This window comes from Calidris pugnax, unplaced genomic scaffold (assembly GCF_001431845.1).
Source record: "Calidris pugnax isolate Ruff unplaced genomic scaffold, ASM143184v1 scaffold171, whole genome shotgun sequence".
In the NCBI taxonomy this organism is placed as follows: Eukaryota; Metazoa; Chordata; class Aves; order Charadriiformes; family Scolopacidae; genus Calidris; species Calidris pugnax.
The window spans coordinates 7,214,310-7,236,661 of record NW_015091064.1 but is presented as its reverse complement, the minus strand read 5'-3'; the positions used below and the strand labels follow the sequence as shown (position 1 = coordinate 7,236,661).

The 22,352-nt window shown below is 37.8% G+C and overlaps 1 protein-coding gene across 1 annotated transcript; it reads right to left on the bottom strand.

The window, feature by feature from the left end:
• Positions 1 to 1,029: 1,029 nt before the first annotated feature.
• DDX1 (DEAD (Asp-Glu-Ala-Asp) box helicase 1) lies at positions 1,030 to 20,905 on the bottom strand. Its single transcript, XM_014956880.1, has 26 exons — positions 20,808 to 20,905; positions 18,878 to 18,929; positions 18,195 to 18,258; positions 17,429 to 17,458; positions 17,074 to 17,170; positions 15,796 to 15,843; positions 15,564 to 15,647; positions 14,594 to 14,677; positions 14,120 to 14,196; positions 12,790 to 12,862; positions 12,599 to 12,675; positions 11,656 to 11,770; positions 11,024 to 11,162; positions 9,955 to 10,015; positions 8,661 to 8,759; positions 7,892 to 7,981; positions 6,895 to 7,083; positions 5,721 to 5,772; positions 5,158 to 5,304; positions 4,351 to 4,442; positions 3,736 to 3,808; positions 3,210 to 3,282; positions 3,039 to 3,081; positions 2,731 to 2,826; positions 1,659 to 1,779; positions 1,030 to 1,359 (listed from the first exon to the last, which is right to left on the bottom strand). Exons 1-26 carry the CDS (start codon positions 20,821 to 20,823, stop codon positions 1,229 to 1,231), a joined length of 2,223 nt encoding a protein of 740 aa, XP_014812366.1. The 5' UTR covers positions 20,824 to 20,905; the 3' UTR covers positions 1,030 to 1,228.
• Positions 20,906 to 22,352: the final 1,447 nt, after the last annotated feature.

Here is a 22,352-nt window from a genome sequence, read left to right as displayed (position 1 = left end):
TAAATCTATAAACAACCCATCCCACAGTTTTAAGGTACAGAAAAGGTACTAAAGGAAGGAGTCCACAAGTATCAGCTTAGGATCAGGGAACACCATGTAGTCACAGCAAAATTAATACTGAAATTTGTTTAATTTAATGAGAAATCTATGGATCTTACTATGTTAGCTAGGACACTCAGTCTGCTCTCTTCAGGTAACAATACACAATAAAATTTGTTTCTTTGTTTAACATGAGTTTAATCAGGTTCTTACTATTTTCTGCAAGTGGATTGAATGTTTTGTAACTCAGAAACCTTGACAAGGAGGGCAAAAAGTTACTTCCATTCTGGGTTGTCAGGCATTCCCAATGACCTTTCATATTTTAGGTGACATTTTGCAGGCAAAGACATTGAAGTTTCTTAAGTATCTTTAAAGGAGTCACTGGAGAAAAAAGGAACCTAAAAAAAAATAAACAATCCAAATCAAGACTACAACAACTTCATTTGAACAAATATAACCTCCCTGGAAGCAGCACTAGAGGCATTAAGTACCTCAACCTCTACTGCTGCATGAAAAAGATTTTTTTCTGAATATTTATGAACTGCTTTGATACTAGTGTGTTACTTTCCTAGGAAGTCAGAGTATTTTAGAATTCTTTGTACAAGATCAACTGCAGAAATTTAAGATATACTAACTTTGATAAGCCTACTATTACAGAATGAAAATGCAGTTATCAGCCTAGACTTAGTGTTTTAGGATAACCAAGAGCTTCAAGTACGTACCTCAGGAAGCCAGGTTTTTTTTCTTCTTCATTATCTTAAATGTAAACAGCTGTCTGAATATGGATGCATCTTGAAAAAGTGCAGCATTAAAAATTACAGTACACAGTTAATTAAATAATTTTAACATTCTGCAAAGAAAATAATTAAGCTTCCCTTCTTCCAGATTTGCTTAACTATACTTGTATTTTCAATATATCAAAAAGCTATGCACAGAACAATTCTGCAAATTAATCCTCAAAGTGAGGGCAAAGAAGAGCAAAAGAAACCGTTTCATCTTTGACTTGTTTTATTTTATCAAGACAACAGCTAATACAGAGTTAACAGCACTGAACACGCTGTTCATCATGCAAGAAGTATATTTAATTTTAATCCTTTTCTAACTACTGCTACTCAGAGACAGTATGGGATTTTTGTATTTGCAGGGTAGAGCATTTATTAACTCAAGCCTTGTCTCAAGTGTGGTGCAATCAGAATGTTCTGAACAGCTGGTTAGGAAGATAGCCAAGATGCAAGAAAGATGTCTGAGCCTCCTTTTCAAGGGCAGCCAACTCTTGTACTGTAGGTGCCAGAATATCCACATGGCCTTTATAGAGTCCACCTGCCAAGACAGACCCAAACTAAATGATGTGTTCAAAACCATTTTTCAGCAGAACTAACAATGCTCAACCACAGTCATTCAGAAAGCTGCAGTAACTTTGTTAACTTGTTAAAAAAAAAACCAAAATACAGGCATACACACACTTTTGCAACCCGCAGACTGCTGGTAACAAATCCAGAAGACAGCAGAGAACTAGCATTTTTTTGTTTTTAAATAAATCTATCCTGTAGTTACACAGCAGATAAAGAAACTGAGCACAGCATAACAAGTTGTTAATTCAAGAGTAGTTCATTGCTTACCACCCAGAGCTCTTTTCTGCCCATATGTAACTTTCCCATCAAAATCATCTACTGGTACTTTTATGTCTGGTTCAACTTGGGCAATAGTGCAGTTTAAGTGTTCTTCAATCTCTCCCAGCAACTAGAAAAAAAACATTAAAATGTTTTAAAGTACTCTTATGGTCCAAGACTTCAGACAGACTAACGTTCTGAATAGTCACATTCAAGTAGTTTCAACAGGAACTGTACACAGAAAACAATTTGGTCACAGACACCAAGGACTAACACAATTTTTTCCCCTCAAACAGAAGTTCCTTTCCAATCTCAGCAGGCTTTTACCCTACCCAGAATCCTTTATTTTACCCTACTTATGTGAGTGTGGCTACTTTATTATAAAGAGCTCACAGTCCAAGCTTATTATACCACAGATGAGGTATCATTCACCCTTCTGTGATGTAGAAAGAAGGGAAGCACTGTAATTTAGCATTCACAATTCACAATTTAACATTCAAACTTGGTATATAAATCCCAATAAAAATGTACTGCAGTGACACAGTATTGCCAGGTTAGAGAACAATAGTTTTAAGTTGCTTAGTATCATTCACTCTTCTGTAATGTAGAAAGAAGGGAAGCACTGTAATTTAGCAAGCATTCAAACTTGGTATATAAATCCCAATAAAAATGTACTGCAGTGACACAGTATTGCCAGGTTAGAGAACAATAGTTTTAAGTTGCTTACAGTTTTGCAACAAACCATCTAAATAAAGAGTTACAGTATGTTAGTTCCACAGTTTAACAGCATTTGATTAGGTAAACTGTGGAACTAACATACTGTAACTCTTAACAGCATTTGATTAGAGAGACTATAGAGACTATGAAGACTACAACAGAATTGGCTGGGAATATTCAAATAAACTTTTATATAACTGAAGAAATAACTTAATATAAATTTTCTAATTTCTTCTTCAAATTAAATCAAAGGTTACGAACACGCCACAAGTAGCTTTGTACTTCTACTACGCAGCTAAAACAAGAACTACATCCCACAGTCTTTTACAGTAATTAGAACCTTCTGGTTAAGCAAAACGTTTACCTGCATCTCATTGTACCAGATGGTGCAACCTCCTTCCTCCTTCAGTCGAGTATTGTAACACCCTTTTCCACGGCTACTGCACACATGATACCAAACCTACAAATAAAGGGAAACTTCTAAACTTTGTGAAATAGCTTAGTACATTCGTTTTGCTTAGTGAATAAATACAGAGACCTATTTAAATTCCCTTTCAATTAAGCGAGAACAAGCAAGCAGTTTTCCAATGCAGAATATTAAAGTCAGACATCATCTGTGGAGAGAACTCCAGTAAATAACGTCTGTTCAATTTTGCTTTGGAGCATAATTACCTTTTCTTTCTCTTTTGCCACAAGGGAGATTGCCAGACCCATCCTGAAGTATTACAGGAGAAGGGAGAGAGAAAAACATATTTCAATCACTACTGCCAACTTGTGAAATAACAACAACAAAAAATAGTTAAGAAAACATGGCAACTACTCATGAGAACAGGGCATACATACCTCTCAGCTCTTCCTACTCTCCCAATTCGATGAACGTAGTTCTGCTTTTCATCAGGGAGTGTGACATTGATAACTGTACAAGACACACACAATCCACAGAGCATACAAGTTTGGGTTTTTTTAAAGATAAACCAGCTAAGGCCACTGAACAGACACCTAAGATAAATATGATTTTGATTGCTGCAATCCTTCTCCTTAACCCATATAGATACTTTATGTTCTATTACAGCAGTTAAGAGGTGTCATTACCTGCAATACCTACACTTAAGGCCTCTAGTGTAAAACTGCTTTCATCGTGATTACTTTTTGACAAGAGTGGAAAAACAAATGAAGAATCCCCAACAATGAAGAATATCATCAGGTATTTGAGAGGGTATGGTGAACAAACACATTACAAGTTGCCTGGTTCAAGCCTTTAACATCTACAACTTTTAAAAATGAAGCTGTAAGACATATACCCGCTTTTACTGCAAATATATTGAAGTCACATGCATTTCAATAGCTTAGTTTAGAAGTTATGTCTTACCATACGGAACACCATGAATATCAATTCCTCTGGCAGCAACATCTGTGCAGATCAAGAAACGGACATCTCCCCTCTACAAAAACACAGTTGTAAAGAAGTGTTGTACTAAATAAACAAAAACAAAACCCCAGGCAACGAAACAATAGTTTTGCAATTTACTTCACCTTGAAGTGTCTCTGTACATTTAAGAACACTTCAAATAAAGCTCTTCCACGGCGCAATAGTGCTTTGTGAATGTGAATACCTGGGCAATTTACACCCTTACTTCTTTTCCCAACAGTATAAGGCAAGTATAAATTGATGAATGGCTTAAAAATCAAACTATTAATATTTAACTTTTTTTTAATAGTCAAGACCCAAAGACTTTAAAAAAATTAATCTGTTACAGAGCTTAAATTTTGGTTTTATTTAAAGGTAAGCCCACCTACCCTCTCAATAGAAACTCACAAAGATATTGATTGACAATATAGATTTCCACCTACCAAAGTTGCGCCTCAGAATTTTAGGAAGTGGGTCATAGAGCATTTGAATGTGATTTAATTTAAATAGATTATTAGCAAAATAAATTAATATATGATTTCATATATTGGGAAGTGAGGGAAAACCCTCTGTCACCTTAAATCTTTCCAGGTTTTGCTTTCTTTCTTGAGGTTTTCTGTCACCATGCAGACAGACACATGAGAACTGATGTCCCTTCCTGTCAGGGCCTGAAAGAGTTGCTATGCATTAACAACATCATACATAAATTCAACACAACACCATACAGAACTGGAAAAAAGTACATTTTGTGGGCAAAAGTCTCAACTCAGGAATTTCACTTAATTTATTACCAGTTAACATAAGCTTCCAATTAACGATATAGGCACTGGGGAAAAAAGATGACAAACAATAAAACAAACACCTTCCCTCACCCCTCCCCAGAGGGGGTCCGTGCAGTCCTGTCCCCTCACTCCTTGCTAGCCTAAACTTCACCTAGCCTTCACCTTCCTCCTCACATGTTCCCTTTCAGTGTCCCCCTGTGTTTTCTCTCACGTTTCTCCTTCCATGTCTCCTTCTGTGTGTACTTTTGTACACACACGTTTCTTCCCATGGCTCCTGCCCCCAGCAACTGTCATATTTTCTTATACACATTTCAGAGACACCATCTGCTCTTCCCATTGGTTCAAATTTTGCTGCATATGGGTTGTTTCCAACAACTTCCAAGTTGTCTGGAACAGGTAAGGGGTAGTTCATTGCCTTCTCTCACAAAGGCCACCCCTGCAGCTCCCTGCTACCAAACCCTTATGTCCAGTCAGTATGTCAGAAAGCTTACGCACAATTTTATTTGTGATGTGTCCACACATCTGTGATCTCTATCATACAATTTCAGCTTTGAAACAGACATGAAAGTGAGCAGAATGAGGTTCTTGTGAAAAATATTACCTCCGCCCTGTTGGATGAAGTACTGCTCCATATTATCACAATCAATTTTAGTCCTGCAGAAAATAATGGCTTGGTCCATCTTGTGTTCTTTGATTGCCCGAACAGTGTATTCTCCTTTTAGAATTTTAATAGCTTCTGACCACATTTCTAAGTAAAAGTAAAGAAGTTATTTCACTCAAACTGTTTAAAAATACAAAAAGCCTTCGAACAGCATACATTTAAAAGTTTTCTCTAGCCTTTCAGTACACAGGGCAAATGAGCTAGACCTTCAGTTTCTTCTGCTCCCCAGTTCTTTATAATACATAAAGAACAAAACTCAGGAGTTTCAGGCTACTTATGTCAACAGGTGCTTGTCAGTGTGTATCTGCAAAATATATATTCAGATCTATTTGTCTCGGCTCTACTTACAGAGCCACATTTCTCTTCACAACTACAAAAAACACAGATATAAATGTTTGGAGGAACACGACTCAAAGACAGCATCTACTATAATTCAAATTTACTTCATAACATTTACAAAGGATTATTTCACAAGCTATTACTTAACTAGTGTTGCTGATTACCTGGAGTGTTAGCGCCAGGTCGTGTGTTGTCTTTTGCATGTACTTCATCAGTCTAGGAAAAAAAACCAAATAAACCCTCCAAGTTTTTAGTCCATACTTTACAGAGGGAATACTTAACTCCCTTACCCATAATTAGCAAGAAATTAATTAAGTTTAAAAGTAATCTTAGCATTCTGCTCTCCCACCAGATAAGCTAATATACCTTTAGCTAGGAAAAGTCTTGAGCGTTATCACACAAGACTTGTTCAAAAAAAAAGAGGCAATAAAATTATTTATGTAGACACTGGATAGAAACCACCTTTGTAGAAAGTAATGAATTAAAAAAAAAACCAACAACAAACACACACACACCAAACCTGAACAAAGCTAAATGATACAAACTTGTTCCTTATCTTTTTCCCTATGCTAGTCTGAATCAGATATAAACCTAAAACCCAAGCAAAATTAACTCATGCTAAGACTTAATGAAATAGTTCTAACAGACCAAACAACGGGAGGTTCCAGGGCTTAATGAAATAGTTCTAACAGACCAAACAATGGGAGGTTCCAGGGACAACAAGAGATTAAGAAAACCTATTGATTGTAGCTGCGTTAAGAGTTCCCGAGAATGAAATATAGTCCCAGGTTACCCAGAACTTGAAGACTTCAAAAACCACCACCTCCTCCTCACATGAGTAGGTGTGTAGAATTTAAACTACGTAACTTAAATGGTAAAATTAATGAAAAATTAAAACTAGAGTCTCAAATGTAGTCTGAGATTAAATCCATTCCTCTAAAAATTGCTCATCTTGCATACAGACAAAATTACTTATAGAATGATCTGTCTTGGATGGTTTATTTTATCCTGATCAATCAGGAAAGACAGGTACTACCTACAGTTAGGCTACAGACAATTAGCTGTGAAATGAGTGCAAAAGAAGGGCAGTACCATTGTTTTCTAATACAATTCAGAATATAACTTTATCAAGATCTTTGTCAATCATGTTTGTAAGACCGAAATGTTCAGAAACAGTGTTATGACATCACTAATATCAGTTTGTTCCATGGTGGTCAGCATCGTATTTCAGATACACTAAGCTGCTTCAATAGCTGGCAAAGATCCTACAACATTAGGCCCCACTTTTGAAGGCTAAATAAGTAAACATGTCTTAATTTTCACTTCTAGACCACTTACTCTGATATGATTCTTGCCGAGCCTTTCCCAGAGTTTGTCAGCCTTTGGATTTACAGGCACAACTACGTGGTGTACAGTTTCAGGGACAGAATCTTCTCCTTTCAAATCAACCCAGGTGGGAAAATGCATGATCTTTTCAGATAGTTTTTTCACATCAAAAGAATGCAGCGTTGCAGAGCACACAATCACCTGAGAAGGAAAAAAAAAAGAGCCATATGGATATCACTGAAGATCAGATTCTCCCTGCAGAAGGATCAGAGTAGAACTGGAAGAACATTACGTAGTTGAATAGCATAACGTAGTACAAAGTCCCTGATTGGTTTTCCTCATCATAGGAACTACCCAGGTGACAACGGCCTCAAGTTGTGCCAGGGGAGGTTCAGGTTGGATATTAGGAAAAATTTTTACACTGAATGGGTTATCAAGCATTGGAATGGGCTGCCCAGGGAAGTGGTTGAGGCACCATCCCTGGAGGTGTTTCAAAAGATGGGTTGACATGGTGCTGGAGTACATGGTTTAGTGATGGTTTTCTTGTCAGAGCTAGGTTGATGGTTGGACTAGATGACTTTGAAGGTCCCTTCCAACCTAGATGATTCTATGATTCTACGTATTCTCTTGTAAAACCCCAATCATTTAAGAGGGAGAAAGCAGAATTACTGACAGCTGTTGAATCAAGATTGTTAGAGCATCAAAAATTGTAATACATGTAATCACCCATTTTTCAGATATAAAAGTATCTAAATAACCCAAATACTGCTAACACTGGGCTTCAAGACCTAGGATTCTAAAAATACATTTTCACAGACAATTACTGAACCCAACAGACAAGTGCCATTTTTGGGCAAGTGGTGTAACAAATTCTGGTTCAGCAGTCAGCAAGTGAAAGCAGTGCATATCACAAAAGAAACAACAAACCCCAAACTCCAACCAACGCGAAACAAACCAAAATCACACACACAAAATCTCAAACCCCTAAAACCAACAACAGACTTTATACCTGAAGTCTCTTTCCGTCTGAAGTTATCTGAGGAATTTGACTATGGATCCTGTTTATGAAGTCTGAATAACCTTGGAGGAGAAGGCCATCCTACACAGGAATAAAATCAAAGTAAGCAAGCTGCAATTCCTACAGTTAAACAACCAATATACTTGTAGCCTCAGAAATTTTCTCTTAATTAGCTGGACAGTTCAATGCCTGGCTGGGATATTATTGCTGAGGAGAAAAAAAAAAAGGGGGAAAAACTGCAGGATTTACAAGCACAGCTGCTGTGCTTCACAAGAAATCGAACATCTGTCTCAGCAGCTTCTCCCAGCTCATACCCCAAGGCATTCCATCTCTGTGAATATGCAGTTGTACTATAAGAGGTCAGAGAGGGAGGCGCATTCATTTCACAGCATATTGACTCCAGCATTCATTGGCTTTGAGACCTGCAGGGCAATCAAAAACGCTTATCTCGTCTTTGTCCTTTCAGCTTCCCTGTTCAGTGACAGGGGTAGACTTCACTCATCTTGTGAATAGAGTCTGAAACATATTTCTCTATCAGAAAAAATTGAAATAGTTTTACCAGAGAGGCTACTGGGGGAGGGGGTGTGTAGGTTCTACAGTAAGAAATAAGAAGATTGACGTGAAATAGCCTGTAGGTAGCTAGTTGTTGTTCCACTGAATTACCAAATGACATAGAACAATGATGTTTTACTGACTCTTTCAGGAAACATTATACTGCATTTAAGAACAGAACTTAAATATCACTTAGTTCTCTACGTACAGCCTCATCCAGAACCAGGAATCTAACTTGAGATAAATTAAGCTTTCCCGTTGAGACCAGGTCATCCAGTCTTCCAGGAGTTCCAACAACAATATCCACCTGTGAAACACACAAGAGTATGAATTAGTCCCATAACTAACTAGAAACATTACCAGCTTTGGCTAAATTTAAGATTATGAGACAATTATCAGTATGATGCCCTATTTTCTATTAATTATAGCTCCACAGAATCCTAGAGTAATTGGGGTCGAAGGGATCTCTTGAGCTCATCTGGTTCCCATTCCCACCACCATATGCAAAGCAAGGACAATTTCCAAGTTGCTCTAGAGGACTCGGGAAGTTGTCCAGCAAAATTTTCACTGTCTTCAAGGACAGAGATCCCACAGCCTTTCCAGGCAACCTGTATGTCGATTTTATGACCATTTCAATAGCAGAACCTGCTTTAGGCAGGAAGCCTTTCCTTATTTTGGGAAGTGCTGTGCCACTGCTCCCTTCTCCCCACACTTCTCCTCCCCCACCTCTCCCTCCCCTCTCCCCCCAGCAAAGCTGAGCAACTTTGTTACCTAAAGCCAGATTTGTTTTTACATGGGAATAAAATAAATTAAACTTTTCCCCCTGTGGAAGTATACCTATCAGATCTATCAACTATAGAAATAACTTAAGATTTTGCCAAATGGAAGGGTTCACTATCATGAATTTACCATTCATGTGAAAGTCTAGCAATCTTTCACTTCAGGACTGCTTAGGAGAAAAATTGTATTTTGGCAGATAGAATCACTGAAAAACTTAAAAGATGTGGTCTCACTTCCAAAAGTGAGTCTAAAATAAAAGTAAATTAGCATGTTATCCTACAGCATGACTGAATTGATTGTACATCCCATGCTGCTCAAGCTAAACCAGTTCCTTCTGTGTAGAACCAGTTTGTGGTTCTTGACCCTGATAATTGTACAACAATTTTATTTATACAAATGTGATGCAGAAGTTAATAGGAAAACCATCTCTGTCTTGTTAGTTAAGGACAAATGGCAAAAATTACACCTTTATTTTAAAGTTTTCAGAAGTACTCAGGCTTCAACAGAATTTGACCAAGTACTACAAGCATTTGTACTGACAATTGCCATGGAGGTAAAGCAACAAATGCCAGACCAGTGCAGCATGAGCTTGCTGTCAACTGCACAATTTCTTTTTATCAGGTTTACAGGAGTTACAAGAAGCACCATTACTGTTCTCTAGCAACATCGTGAGCTTTTCAGAACGCAAACTATTAGATCATATGAGCAAAAATACAACTTACTCCTTGTTCCAGTACAGAGAGTTGATCTCTTGCAGCAACACCACCAATAATCAACAGTTCCCTAAAATTACAACAATATATTTTAACATTTGCTAGGTTTTTATTATATTCAGAAGATCTATTAAACATCTGGCTGAAGACTGATTCTTTTATTAGTAGCTGATGATTAACAGCTATGAACAATGATTTTAAGAACCAAAGGATAGGAAAAAAATAATTTTATAATTCTTCTATTCGTATGCAGTGTATTGCATTTTAATTTGCGAAGTGAGAGTTTTGTTACCAAATTGTATTTGAATTTGATTACTTCATCACACTAACACCTTAACCAATTTCATCTTAAAGAATCTGTTCCTGAAAGATCTCAAACAGAAGTATAGCTCGGTAAGTTTCCTATGTTCTTGAAAGCTAGAAATGCAAGTAACAGTAAGTTAAATGAGTCTTACATCATAGCCTGCCTCTCCTCATTGCTACTCCTCTGCAGTTCTACTTGTAAATTGACTGCAGTTTAGAATACGGAGACATTTGTTTAAGTTTTATAAGCACAGTAAAAAAAAAAAAAAGAAACAACTTTAGACCAAAGCAGCTTGTAGATTACTCATTTGTCAGAATTGCATTCCCCTGCTAATCACTGCAAGATTCATCCTGTGGGCACACTAATGTAGATAGCACAGACCTTCTACATAACAATTTGTTGAAGATTAAAAGCAAAGAAAATTTGGGCAGGGGGAAGTGAGGGTCACAGGAGGATGCTCAGATAAATAGGGCAGCAAGCAGCAGATATGCTTTTGTTGAAGAAAAACATACCTTTGATAGTCTGAAAGAAAAAAGACAAATAGATTTGACATACCAGAAAGACATAGTCCATAGACAAACACAAAATCCCTAACTGGTCTGGCTGTAGCTGAGAAGTCAGAAGGCTGGTCAGTAGCAGATACTACCGAGGCTGTTATTAGTAGCCCTGCAGATTAAGGCCCACTCAGCTACGAAGTGGAACACTCCCTGTCCCCCTGCAAAGTCACATCCACGAACAATACCATAAATACAATTAGTAGAAATGCACTGTTACCTTAATTTGGGATTATCAACGTATTTTTTGAACTGCTTCACATTGTTCAAAGTTTGTTCTGCCAGTTCTCTTGAGGGTTCTACAATCAATGCTTTTGGAGCATTTGGAAGATTCTGTGTTTGAACCACTTGTGCATTTCCTAAGTGAAAAAAAAATATGCCATTAAGACATACTACATTCCTATCCTGGATATTTTTACTGGAAACAAACTTGGATTTTCTAGTAATAATCTAAAACCTCATGATTCTAAAGGCTCCATTAAAGGGTGATGTTATTGCTCACCCAATTATGAAGAGTTTCATATTAATATTGAGAGATTACAGTGGGTATACTGGCCATGCAGCGTAATTAATTTTATTGCAGAGCTTAAACACATCACTTATTTTTAAAATGACATGCTGAGTAATTTAGCTGAGCTTCTCTTTTTATCTGATGTATTTCTGAAATAAAAATATTAGACTGTGGCTTAAGATGAAGAAATCTTGAAATATTTTAAAAAAGCATTAATATTGTAACTAGTAAGATCTTTGTAAGACCCCAAATACAGCAGTAATGAAGCAATTAAGGTGATCAAAAAATGCTCTATAATACAACCTGAATAAAGAGCAGAGAAGTATAAAAATCTAACCTACCTGAGTGTTGTGATTTTACAACACTACCATCAGGCGCCTTGCAAAGTCCAACATAGCCATCTTTTGGTGGATACTTGAAGTCTTCTTCACCAAAATTGAATTTTAATTCAGCATTCTAGATTTCAACAAAGGCAAGTCACATAAAATGAGAAACAATTCCATAATTAATTTTCCAATAAGAAACCAGCTAGACTCAAAGGAGGGAAGGTGTGTTTTCTCCCATCTTACATATTCCCCTTTCCCAAGTCTTCTAAAACTTGCCAGATATCTCATGTGTGGTTCTTAAAACTTTTTTCTATATCAAAGTATTCCCGCATTTACAGATACATGGAAAATATTTTGAACTTTCACATTCTATTAATTTTCAATGACAAACCACAATTTAAAAAAAAAAAAACACAACACAAAAAACCCAACAAAAAACAAAACACCACAGTTTGACTTGGAGATTTCTCTGACCACCAAAACGTTTTGGTAGAACCTTGACTTGGTAAGAGATCAACCCAGACAGACTAACTTCACAAAGACATACCACACTACAGTACTGAGAGTAGTCATATTAGAGCTGAGAAGAAAAGGAACAAGAATTCTGGCACTTTCAAGTTCTTTGCTTGTATCTGTTGAATCACAGTATGTTGAAATTCAATACAGGCAAGCTAGCATGGATAACTCATTCCGAATACCAGCACTATCTACTCTTACATTCCAATTTAAGCATTTAAATTTGAATTTAAACATTTGATATTTAACCTGAACAGTACACATCAAAGCTAATACCCTGTGGTGACCACTCAAGTAGTGAAATAGACCAAAGGAAACAGGGAGTGTACGAGCACAACTACAGTAATTTTAGGTGAGTATGCAGATTTTACACATAAGTAGTTAACTGCCAAAACTAGAACAATTTTCATCATCTTACACATCTGTGATATTCCTAAATTACCTTCAGTACACAAGCTGCAAAAAGTGCTTGGTTCCTTATGTGCGGTGGGATTTCAAACGCAAGGCCAAGGTCCTTCCCTGAAAGGAGGGTTCATTCAGTCAGACACTCCATGTGTGGGCATTCCTCTCCCTGATCCTCTCCCAGTACAAGCACCCCAATAAAATTCCAAAGAAAAAGTGAACAAAACTTACCATTTTTGGAAAATTTTATTTGTCCTTTATCTAGGTCTAGATAACACCCAATTGTATCATGCATAGTGAATTCCTGTAACAAAAGAAAGGGTTGTGAAGCTAAGAGATGTTAGTGTTCAGTCTTTAAAGAAAACTTAGTGCTTACGTTCCATCAACTTTTACAGTTTTCCCACTTCTCCCTACTCAATGCTAATTTGAGACAAGCAAGTTCACTTTATTCCAACAATACCACTGCAAATTGCATGCATATTTTTATTGGATTACAAATCTTCAGTAACCTGCCCAATTTATCTACGATATCTAAATATTTATTACTGTTTTAAATTTACTTTAAAACCAAGCACTTTGATAATGATAAGTTTACATCATTTACCTGGAAGTATTCTGCTTTATGGAAAAGTGCATTAATCATGCATTTATTAGCCAATATAAATCTAAGCTTAGAGCAGCAAACACAGTAACAGAAACTCGTATTTTAACTATATAAAAAGACTACAACTTGCAGGAGATAACATATGCATGTTATGTATACTGAAGTACTTCATTTAAATATATACACAATAAAACCCGCCTATTATGAAGTGCTTGTAATTCAACAGCTCAAATCACTACTTTAAAAAAAGAACTACCATACAATAGTCATGAAAGTTTTGCAGCATTGAGAGTTCACTAATGCCACAAAAAGGCTGGAGTTTCTGCTGGATTATTCAGTTACATAAATTATGCTTAAACATCTGAACTCTTGACTGGTATGCTACACAAAAACCACCACAGATATTCCTGTTAGACGTTTTCAGAAGCGTGTATTAAAGTAACAGTTCTAATGGCAAACCCAACTCAATAGCCAGAAATAGATCCTGACTAACTACATCTTATTAGCATTTAAGTATGTGTTTTGTCATATTGAGGAGTTATGCGATTACTTCTACTTAAACAGGATACAACACCCTCACGTAAGACATTCACTGAAGTACACAGACAGGTTGGTGTTGTTCAAGCTAGAACTGAAACAATTCAAGAAATACATCCAAGGGATCAGTTAACCTCTAACCTGTAACACACAGAAAAGGTTTCTCTTCGAAATAAGAGCCAATATATTTGCAGTCCAGCCCCAGTTGTAAGCCTTAAGCTGGTAAGCGCTTTTGTTCAATCTATTAACATGCTTTTACCTAAAAATGGCTCAATGTTTCATGGTACTTTTGCCCAGTGACCTTCCCTTAAAACTTAGCACTATTACAAAAGACAGTTGATTGTCACAGTACACAACCAACAGGCAAATCTTTTAATAATGTTTCTACTATCATTCTACCAATAAACAATTAAAGCTTACCTCACCGTAGCTGTCAAATTGCTTGTTGTGAGACTTCTTACCAGTGCCACCAAAGCCAAAGCCAAATTTATCAGTGCCTGAAGACAAGACACAGTACAGGTTTTGTACCTTTTGGGTGATTGGTTACACTTTTTCCTCCTTGTAACAGCAACTGAAACCTCTAACACTTGCAGGTAAAAAAATAATACACAGGGCTAACTAAAAACTTCTAGTTTTGATATACGCTAAACTAGTATTTTTGTACCAGGACAATTACTGATTTAACTAGTCTCCAGTCAACTTCACTAAAAAAACTGAAATTAAAGGGGAAAAGTCTCAAGAAACATTGCTGCAATCGAAGCAGATTTCCTCTTACAGGAAGAGCAACATTCGTACAAACAGTGTTGATCTCCCTAATATTGATGTCCTCCCCAAGGAGCCCTCTCTCTGCAAGGTGATGAAAACTGTGGGATCCTTCTTTTGAAGGATACTCACCCAAATCTAGCGAAGCCTGCATAGTTGACCAACCAACTCTGCACAAGCCTTGGTCATGACAGGAAACTTCATAGTAGTATTTCCCTTGAAAAGAGCAAGAAAGGATCTGAAACATCACCTAAATTTCAATTTCAGAGTAGTCCCGTTTGGCTGCTTCCAAGACCATGCAAGTCTAACACTTCCACCCCTGCTGAAGGTGTGATAAAAACCACTGGTGTGTTAGTGCAAAAAGGTTCTGTAGGCACCTACGTATGCCACAAAAAAACAGGTCATCAGAGAACAACTACAGACTGAGAAGTAGCATGCGAAAGGTTCTGAAGGAGTGATAAGCCAGAGAGACCAGTGGTTCTACTGAATCCACAAGAACTGATAAACCCAGAACACCAGGGGTCTGCCAAACCAACACAAAACCACCAGCAGGCACTAGCATCAACAACTGGCTGCGTAACTCGAACCACATCCAACTGGCTGCTACACACAAGACCAACCACAGAGTTATCTGCAACGAGGGTCTTTCTGAACACCCACCTAGAACCACTGGAGTATCAATATGACTCTGCTTCTGAGTACAGAGTTGGTTGGAGCAGCAGCCAAGAGTCCAACCCCATGTAACCATGAAATTTGAGTATGCATGTGCCTGTGTGAAGTGTATGAGCTACTTACTGTGTGAGTAGCTATTTCCTATTAATAGCACCTTAATAAAATGTGTTCTAATGAGTATTAGTTATGATTCTGTTTCCTCCGACTCAATCCCCTAACAGGGTGAAGGTGAATTACAACATAAGGAGAACAAAACAGAGGTATCTGGAATTCTGAAGTCTTCAGCTAGCAGTAAGTTGAGCAACGCACATTTGTTCAGATGAATAGTAATTTTAAAATGCATCTATTTACACTAACAATGCATGACAAGCAGGCACTTCAGTTTAAACTTCTAGAAGAATTAATTCAAAACATGTAAATTTTTATCTACCTTTAGTCACGCCTCTAGTAGCTCTGCATCCATGCCATTCTTTTATCTCTCTGCTTTGACAACACAAACCGTCTGATCCAATCGCTGAAAATTACAAGAGTTTTAGTTAAAGAAATTGCCTAGCTGCTTTTAAAAGAAGTTTTCATGCATACTTTCTTCTAGTTTACTCTTTTTTCCCCACCAAGTGAACATTTTCAAGGCAACATTTAAGCCAGCATTAGGGACAACTCACCAAAAGCTGTTCCTCTATCATATGGGTTCATTTGCCATTTATTCAGCACTAGGTTTGAAAAACAACAAGAGAAAAAGCATTAAACCAACAAGGTAAGCCTGGAAAACTCAAATTAGAAGTTGACTTTAGTTCTACACTGTTTGGCTTAATTTTCTGGGGAGACAGCTTTGTTCAGTGCAATTCGTATGAGGTCAAAGCAAAGGCCTACAACTTGAAGGAGAGGCACAGATGCATAATCCAAAGGCGTATTCTATGAAAGTTTAGATTATTCCATTAAGGAGAGCACAGATTAAGTTACTTAAAAATACAACTGAAACAAAGACATGTATACAATAAGCCACATCACCACAATCAAATTCAGCTAGAAAAATACCCAAAACTACATTAAGAGCAATAAATTTGAAATGCATTTGCTATTTCTGTCCCAAGTTTACATTAAGATATTTCTTAGGGTTATCAGTTAAAATGTCAGTACTGAAGTGCTAAAATATATGGCACATATAGCACATAAAATTTCTGACTTCTCTTTTCATATGCCCAATAACATGTTGCAACAAAGTCAACTTTTTATTGTGATATCTCTTATTTTGTGAAACTAGATGCTATTTCAATCCGGATTATTGAGTGTATTTACACTGCATTCTTTCAAGAAGGATTTTGGTTTTTTTTGCTCAGTTCAATGTTTGGTACTTCAAATCTGCAGCAACTGAAGCTGCTTCCAAATCTAGCTAGGTGCCAGAAGAATGCAACAGCTTTATTCAGCACAGCAGAATTCAAAGACACACCCCAGTGCTACCCCAGTCACACAAAAATAAGTCTGAGTCTAGAAGAGCTTTCTGCTCAAACTCACTTAAGAGGTCCCAACAAGCTGTGTGATGTCACTGCTGATGTCTTATCTATCACTGCAACTAGAAGATTATTAAATTTTTTTTTTTTTTTTTAAGCTGGACACTACTACCACTTCACATCTTGTAAGGCACTAAACTAGCATGGCTTTCAGAAGAGCACTGAAGAGTGTGGTGTGCATCAGCCAGCCTTAAATTAAAGGCAATGAGCATTAGTGAGATTGCAGACCAGTTCTTACTGTGACTCCACAAGTAAATTCACATTCACTGTTTTATACAAACTGGGATGATGATATTCTGTTTACATTATGCCAAAATAAGGAAAAAATACTTATCTAATGGCAAGCTAGGTTAACTTTACTTTTGGAGGTGATGAAATCAACATGAATTAACAGTGTCCCAAACCTGAGGAGTGTGACATACAAAAACCTACCTGCCCCACCGGTTTTAATCGTTGCTTTCCCTTTCTTGCCTTCCATCTGGTCCTTCAGCGTTTCATAAACAATCTGGATAACTGGAATGCTAAAAGCCTAAAACAGAAAGTTGTTTTCATTCCAGAATTTATACAGATATCTCCAGATACACAGTCAGCCTGGATTTCAGGTGCAATACCCAGGGCCAAAACCACTTTAAAACACATCCACATGTATGTTTATAAAGACTATTGATAATACTGCTTAAATACACATACACATTCTCTCTGTATATAAGCATACACACAAACACACACGCCACCTCTCACCAATTAAAGCCTTTTACTTTCTGCTAATTCAAATTTGATTACTTACACCAGTTTTTCCACTCCCTGTTTCAGCAGCCTATAAGAAGAAAAATTTCAGAGTTCAATCAGAGTTGCAACTTACACTGTAAGGACTATTCTACAGTTTTATTTGAATAAACTAAACTTACTTTTACATCTGCATAATACAGGAAATCTCAAGAGAGTAATGCCATTGCTTTATACAAGTTAGAAGTGAATACAAACATGAAAAACCTTTACAATAGACTTAAAAAAAATTAAAAATGAACACCAACAAAAAAAGTTCCTAAAGTCCACCAGAAAAACTATCTATATATGTCAAATTTCTGGAGGCACTACAGAAGATTACAAGCAACATTACTTTGGTTATGGAATCAAAACCACAGACATCTGCAAAAGACATGCTGAACAAGGTATACTAATCTGGTATCTTCAATGTTATCAATACTGCAGCATTTGTTTAGGCAATATCAGTCATGTTCCATGCAGATCTGTGTCAGGTATTTACGACAAAAAGCAAAGTAGAAGAAATCAGATAGCTTTCATTCATGTGCACAGTGCCTGTCAAGTAGTCAAAAAACAAAGCCTAAAAAGAATGAATCTCATCTGCAAGAACAGTTTGAAACACACCAAGAATTCAAAGAGTTTTTTTAGCTGAAGAACATACTTTCTGTTGAAGAAGGACAGGAGACCTTGTCTAACCATGGACCCTTCTGGGAAGGAGGGAACTGACTGCACAAGCAACAATTAAAAGACATAGGCTTTTTTGAAATAGGTCTATCCTGCATACATACCATAAGTACATCACCACCTCCCAGGATAAGTGGGATGGATTCTGCTTGGATATCTGTAGGAAGACTAAAGGAAAGAACAGATTACCATAATTCAATATTATCAGTAGAAAAAAGGCTTTAGCTTGCATAGGAACTCATCAAAACCACAGTCATTTGCAAGATGGGAAATAGCAGGCAAATGTTATTATAACATTTTGAATGTCAGATCAAAACAAGCTCTGACATCAAATATTTTAGCCAAACAAGTAACCAAAACCAAGAATAATGTTTGTAGAAGGACTAACACACAAGCATCAACTCTGAAAAACACAAATTCAGACCAGTCTGGAAAACAGTTACTAAACTAGCATCAATTACGTGACAGTATTTCATCCAATAAAGCCATGATACATAACAAACAAACCAGAAGCACAGAGGTAGAAGCACAAAGGCTTTTATCAAACACACGACACTGAAGTATAAGCAGTTATGCTTTGCCTGTCCAAGATTAAATGTTACCACTGCAGTCACAACTTGTGTTTTTCAGTCATTCACACTAAGAAGTGCATGAGATGCAATGACAGTTAGAGGAAAACACATATCTGTGTTGTTTTAATGTGACAGCAGAGGTATTTTACGACGCATGTCGTGTATTGCAGAAAGGCAAATTAGATTTTGCCAAGCCCAAATGCATTCCTACTTACAGCCAGTCCATCTCCTCCACTGCTTGAGCTATCTCAGGCATAACACCCATTTCTGTAAGACAAGAAAAAAGGAACAAGCAGTATTATTCATCTCAATGTAGTCCAAAAGATTTACAAGTGTCAACACTTTCAACTACAGACAAAAATAAAAAACGTTCTTTTTGGCAACAGCACACGCAGCCTCCTCTACAGAACTCACAGTATCAAAGAGAAACAGTCTCCCTTCCCAACATATAGTTTTAACAGTTGTCTCCACTTATAGTGGAGTAAGTTGAGCTCATGCTAAGCATAGGGGCAGGTGTCGACACAGCAGCAAAGCAAACACACCAGGAACTGAGCACCATTTCAAGGGCAAAGTACTTATCTCGGCACATTTAAGGAAACTGCCTGCGTAAACAACAGGGAAGACTTCTTTATTCACAAATATCCTGACCCTCTCTGCAGTTGTGATGCAAACGGTTTTCAAAAAAAGAAAAAACCTGTATCACATAGGAACTCAAGTTTGAAATGTTTAAGTTTCTTTCCACCAAATCTGGCCTTAAACACATGTACTAACTAGACACTGCTTTTATTTTCAGTTACGAATTACATCCAGCTTTGAAAAGTTTTTTCCTTAGATACCCCTTCTAGCAAATTCACATTAAACTCTGCTATCAAGGCCTACCTCAGACACAAGTTAAATATGAACCACCTAATAATGTTTTATGTTGATAAACACTTTTTCTCTATTTAAAAAAGAAAAAACCCACCAACCCTGCAACTATTCAATAAGGGCAAGAGGAAGGCAGATCTTAACCAACCCACATGATGGCATTATACCATCAAAATAATAATTTAGCCACTGGCTATCTTTTCAGGTGCAGAGTGTTACTCTAAATCCATTTCTTTAAGTGCAAATATGCACCTTTCTAAAAGGAGCCTTTACATGCTGGCCTGTACACAGTCACGTCCTGGGTTTCACACATACCACACACGTACATATGGAGAGAGCTGGGCTGACACACATTTTATTTGTAACACATTTTCTAGTGTTAGCCGGTATTCCTAGAAAATTAGACAATCTACATAAGCTAAAAGCTTTTTCAGAGCAATTTAAAAAAGCCATTGACTGCTAATTATATATATATATATCTATATTACTTTTTTCATTTTCAATATACTTCCAATTCACATAGTTTAATTCCATATACAGTCCAAGAGTTTAATCAAAGAAAGGCACTACGACATTTTCCTCAACTACAGTCAAATTAATCCCACCATCTAGCATCTAAACTCATCTCTAGATCCATGGAAGAAGATTCCGCATTCTCCCTCATGATTAAATGTAAGGGATTAAAAGAAACAAATTATAAACGTCACATACACTAAAACTTTACAGTATCCTAGTATTGGTTGGTCGCCTATATGTGCATGTGGGGGGTACAAAAAGCGATGCTTCCTCTGTCAACAGTAAGTTTTTAAATTACAGTCATATTAAATTACACTCATATTTCAAAACATATCACAGAGCAGAACTATTCCAATAAAAACCAGTTATTACCCACTGTAACACACAGAACAGTAAGGATGAGCCTCCAGTCAGCCCAAGGAATGAGTCTGACTTTTGAGCCGCCCCGGTTGCCGGACACGCAGATACCACACAGACGCTAAAACCAGCAAACCCATTTCGGTAGCAGCTTCTGAGGGCCTGCAAAAGCCCCGGGAGGCGGGAAGGGCACCCATATCCCCGCAGGCCCCTCCGCCTTAGGCCGCGGTAAGTCCCACACCACGGAGGGCCCGCGCCTGGGCAGGCCCGGGGAGCCGCGCACCGGCACTGACAGGGCCCCTCGGCCGCGGGGAGATCGGGCCCCGCCGCACCCGCGGGTCCGGAGGCGAGAGGCTCTCCCGTAGCTTCGCAGCCGGTATCCCCACCTGCCCCAGCACCACGTACCCGAAAACGCCGCCATCTTGGCACCACGAACACAGCCGAACGCAAGGCGCAAGCGCACGGCCCGTCCGCGGCTTTATGGCGCCGGCTGGGAGCGGGAGGCGCCGCGCCGCCCGTTCCGGCCCCGGCCCGGGCCCGACTGCGCCCCCTTCGGGCACAGCGCTCGGGGGTGGCTCTCCCGCCAATACGCCGAGGGCAAAATCAGAGTTGGAATTATTTTTGTTCTGCTTGAGGATTTTTAGGGTACTCTCGGGTCACCTGCTCGCGATTTCCTCACTTTCCCAAAAGCTTCAAAAAGTTGTTTTTTTCTTTTTTTCTCCTGCAAATCAAAGCCGGGGTCTGTCTGTGATGCTGACCTCGCACAGGCAATGAAGCCGTGAGAAGCCATAGTCCAGCTTACACCCGGGGTCACTTATGTTTTAAATAGAAATGTGTGTTTGCAATGAGAGTCTGCCTTACGCTTGCATACAGCACAGCAATCCTTTCCTTTCGCTTGTCTAATTCACGTTTCCATGGTTTTCTACAATAAATGTCTTTGGCAGAAAGTATTCGGGGTTTTCTATGACCAAAAGTACCTTCACACAGACAACACATCAATTTAATTATTTTTTTAGACAGGTGTTAATGGAGACACAGTCTTCTCCAATTTTTACAGAAGTTTCCCTATATTCTGCGCAGTCATTTTTCAGGATAACCTCTAGTGAAGTTAAAGGCAAGAATCTCTAGGGCGTTATTATAAAAATAGAATTGGATTACAAGTGAAAAAATGCAGCTTCTAACAGTTACACCACGAATCAATGGTGCGCTCCTCAGCTAAGTGGAAGGCACAGCACAGAATATTACCTACTGTTTCCCACTGGGAAACACAACTTTGACTTTTTCTAAGGCAGCCCCCAGATACAGGCACAGCTGGTTCAAAGGCCAAACAGAGGACAGCAACTCTGACAATGTAATTCTCTTGACTACTGTGTTGCAATTTGAGTACTGGTTTTGTCCTGGTGGTTTATTTCAGGACCGTTTTAAAAATACTTACAGAGCCCTTACAGAGCCTGTTAATGTTGTTGTAGAAACCAGGTGCTCTGCAGGGAAAAATACAGCAGATATTTTATAACTTTAGTACCAGACTGTTTGCATTGTGATGGCTTCCCATATATTAATAGTTCCTCTGGGAGTATCTTCATTTGATGTGCTTCCTCTCTTTTGCTATTATTCACTATATCTGTCAATCATAATTTTGCTTGCTTTTGGATAAATGATGAATCTAATAATTTTTAAAGACACAGATATGAATAATCTACAGATTCAACCATGTTTCTGATAAAAGATGTATGTAGGCAGACTCGTATATCAATATGTAGCTCTGGTTGTTGTCGAGGAACCCAGAGTATAATTTACTATAAATCTCCTACGATTCTTTGGAATTTATGAACATGATGTTATACTATTTGTTACTGCTTTACAAACTATATCTCCAAATACAGCTAAAGAAATGTTATTAAATAGACAGCCAGAAAGCATTTTTTCTCAGTAGTTGTTTCTTCCTGAAGT

Coding starts and splice junctions, on each gene's coding strand:
- DDX1 (XM_014956880.1), bottom strand. Junction 15,844..17,073: donor GATTAAAACCGGTGGGGCAG/GTAGGTTTTTGT, acceptor TTTCAAACCTAG/TGCTGAATAAATGGCAAATG. Junction 14,678..15,563: donor TACTAGAGGCGTGACTAAAG/GTAGATAAAAAT, acceptor GCTCTTTTCAAG/GGAAATACTACTATGAAGTT.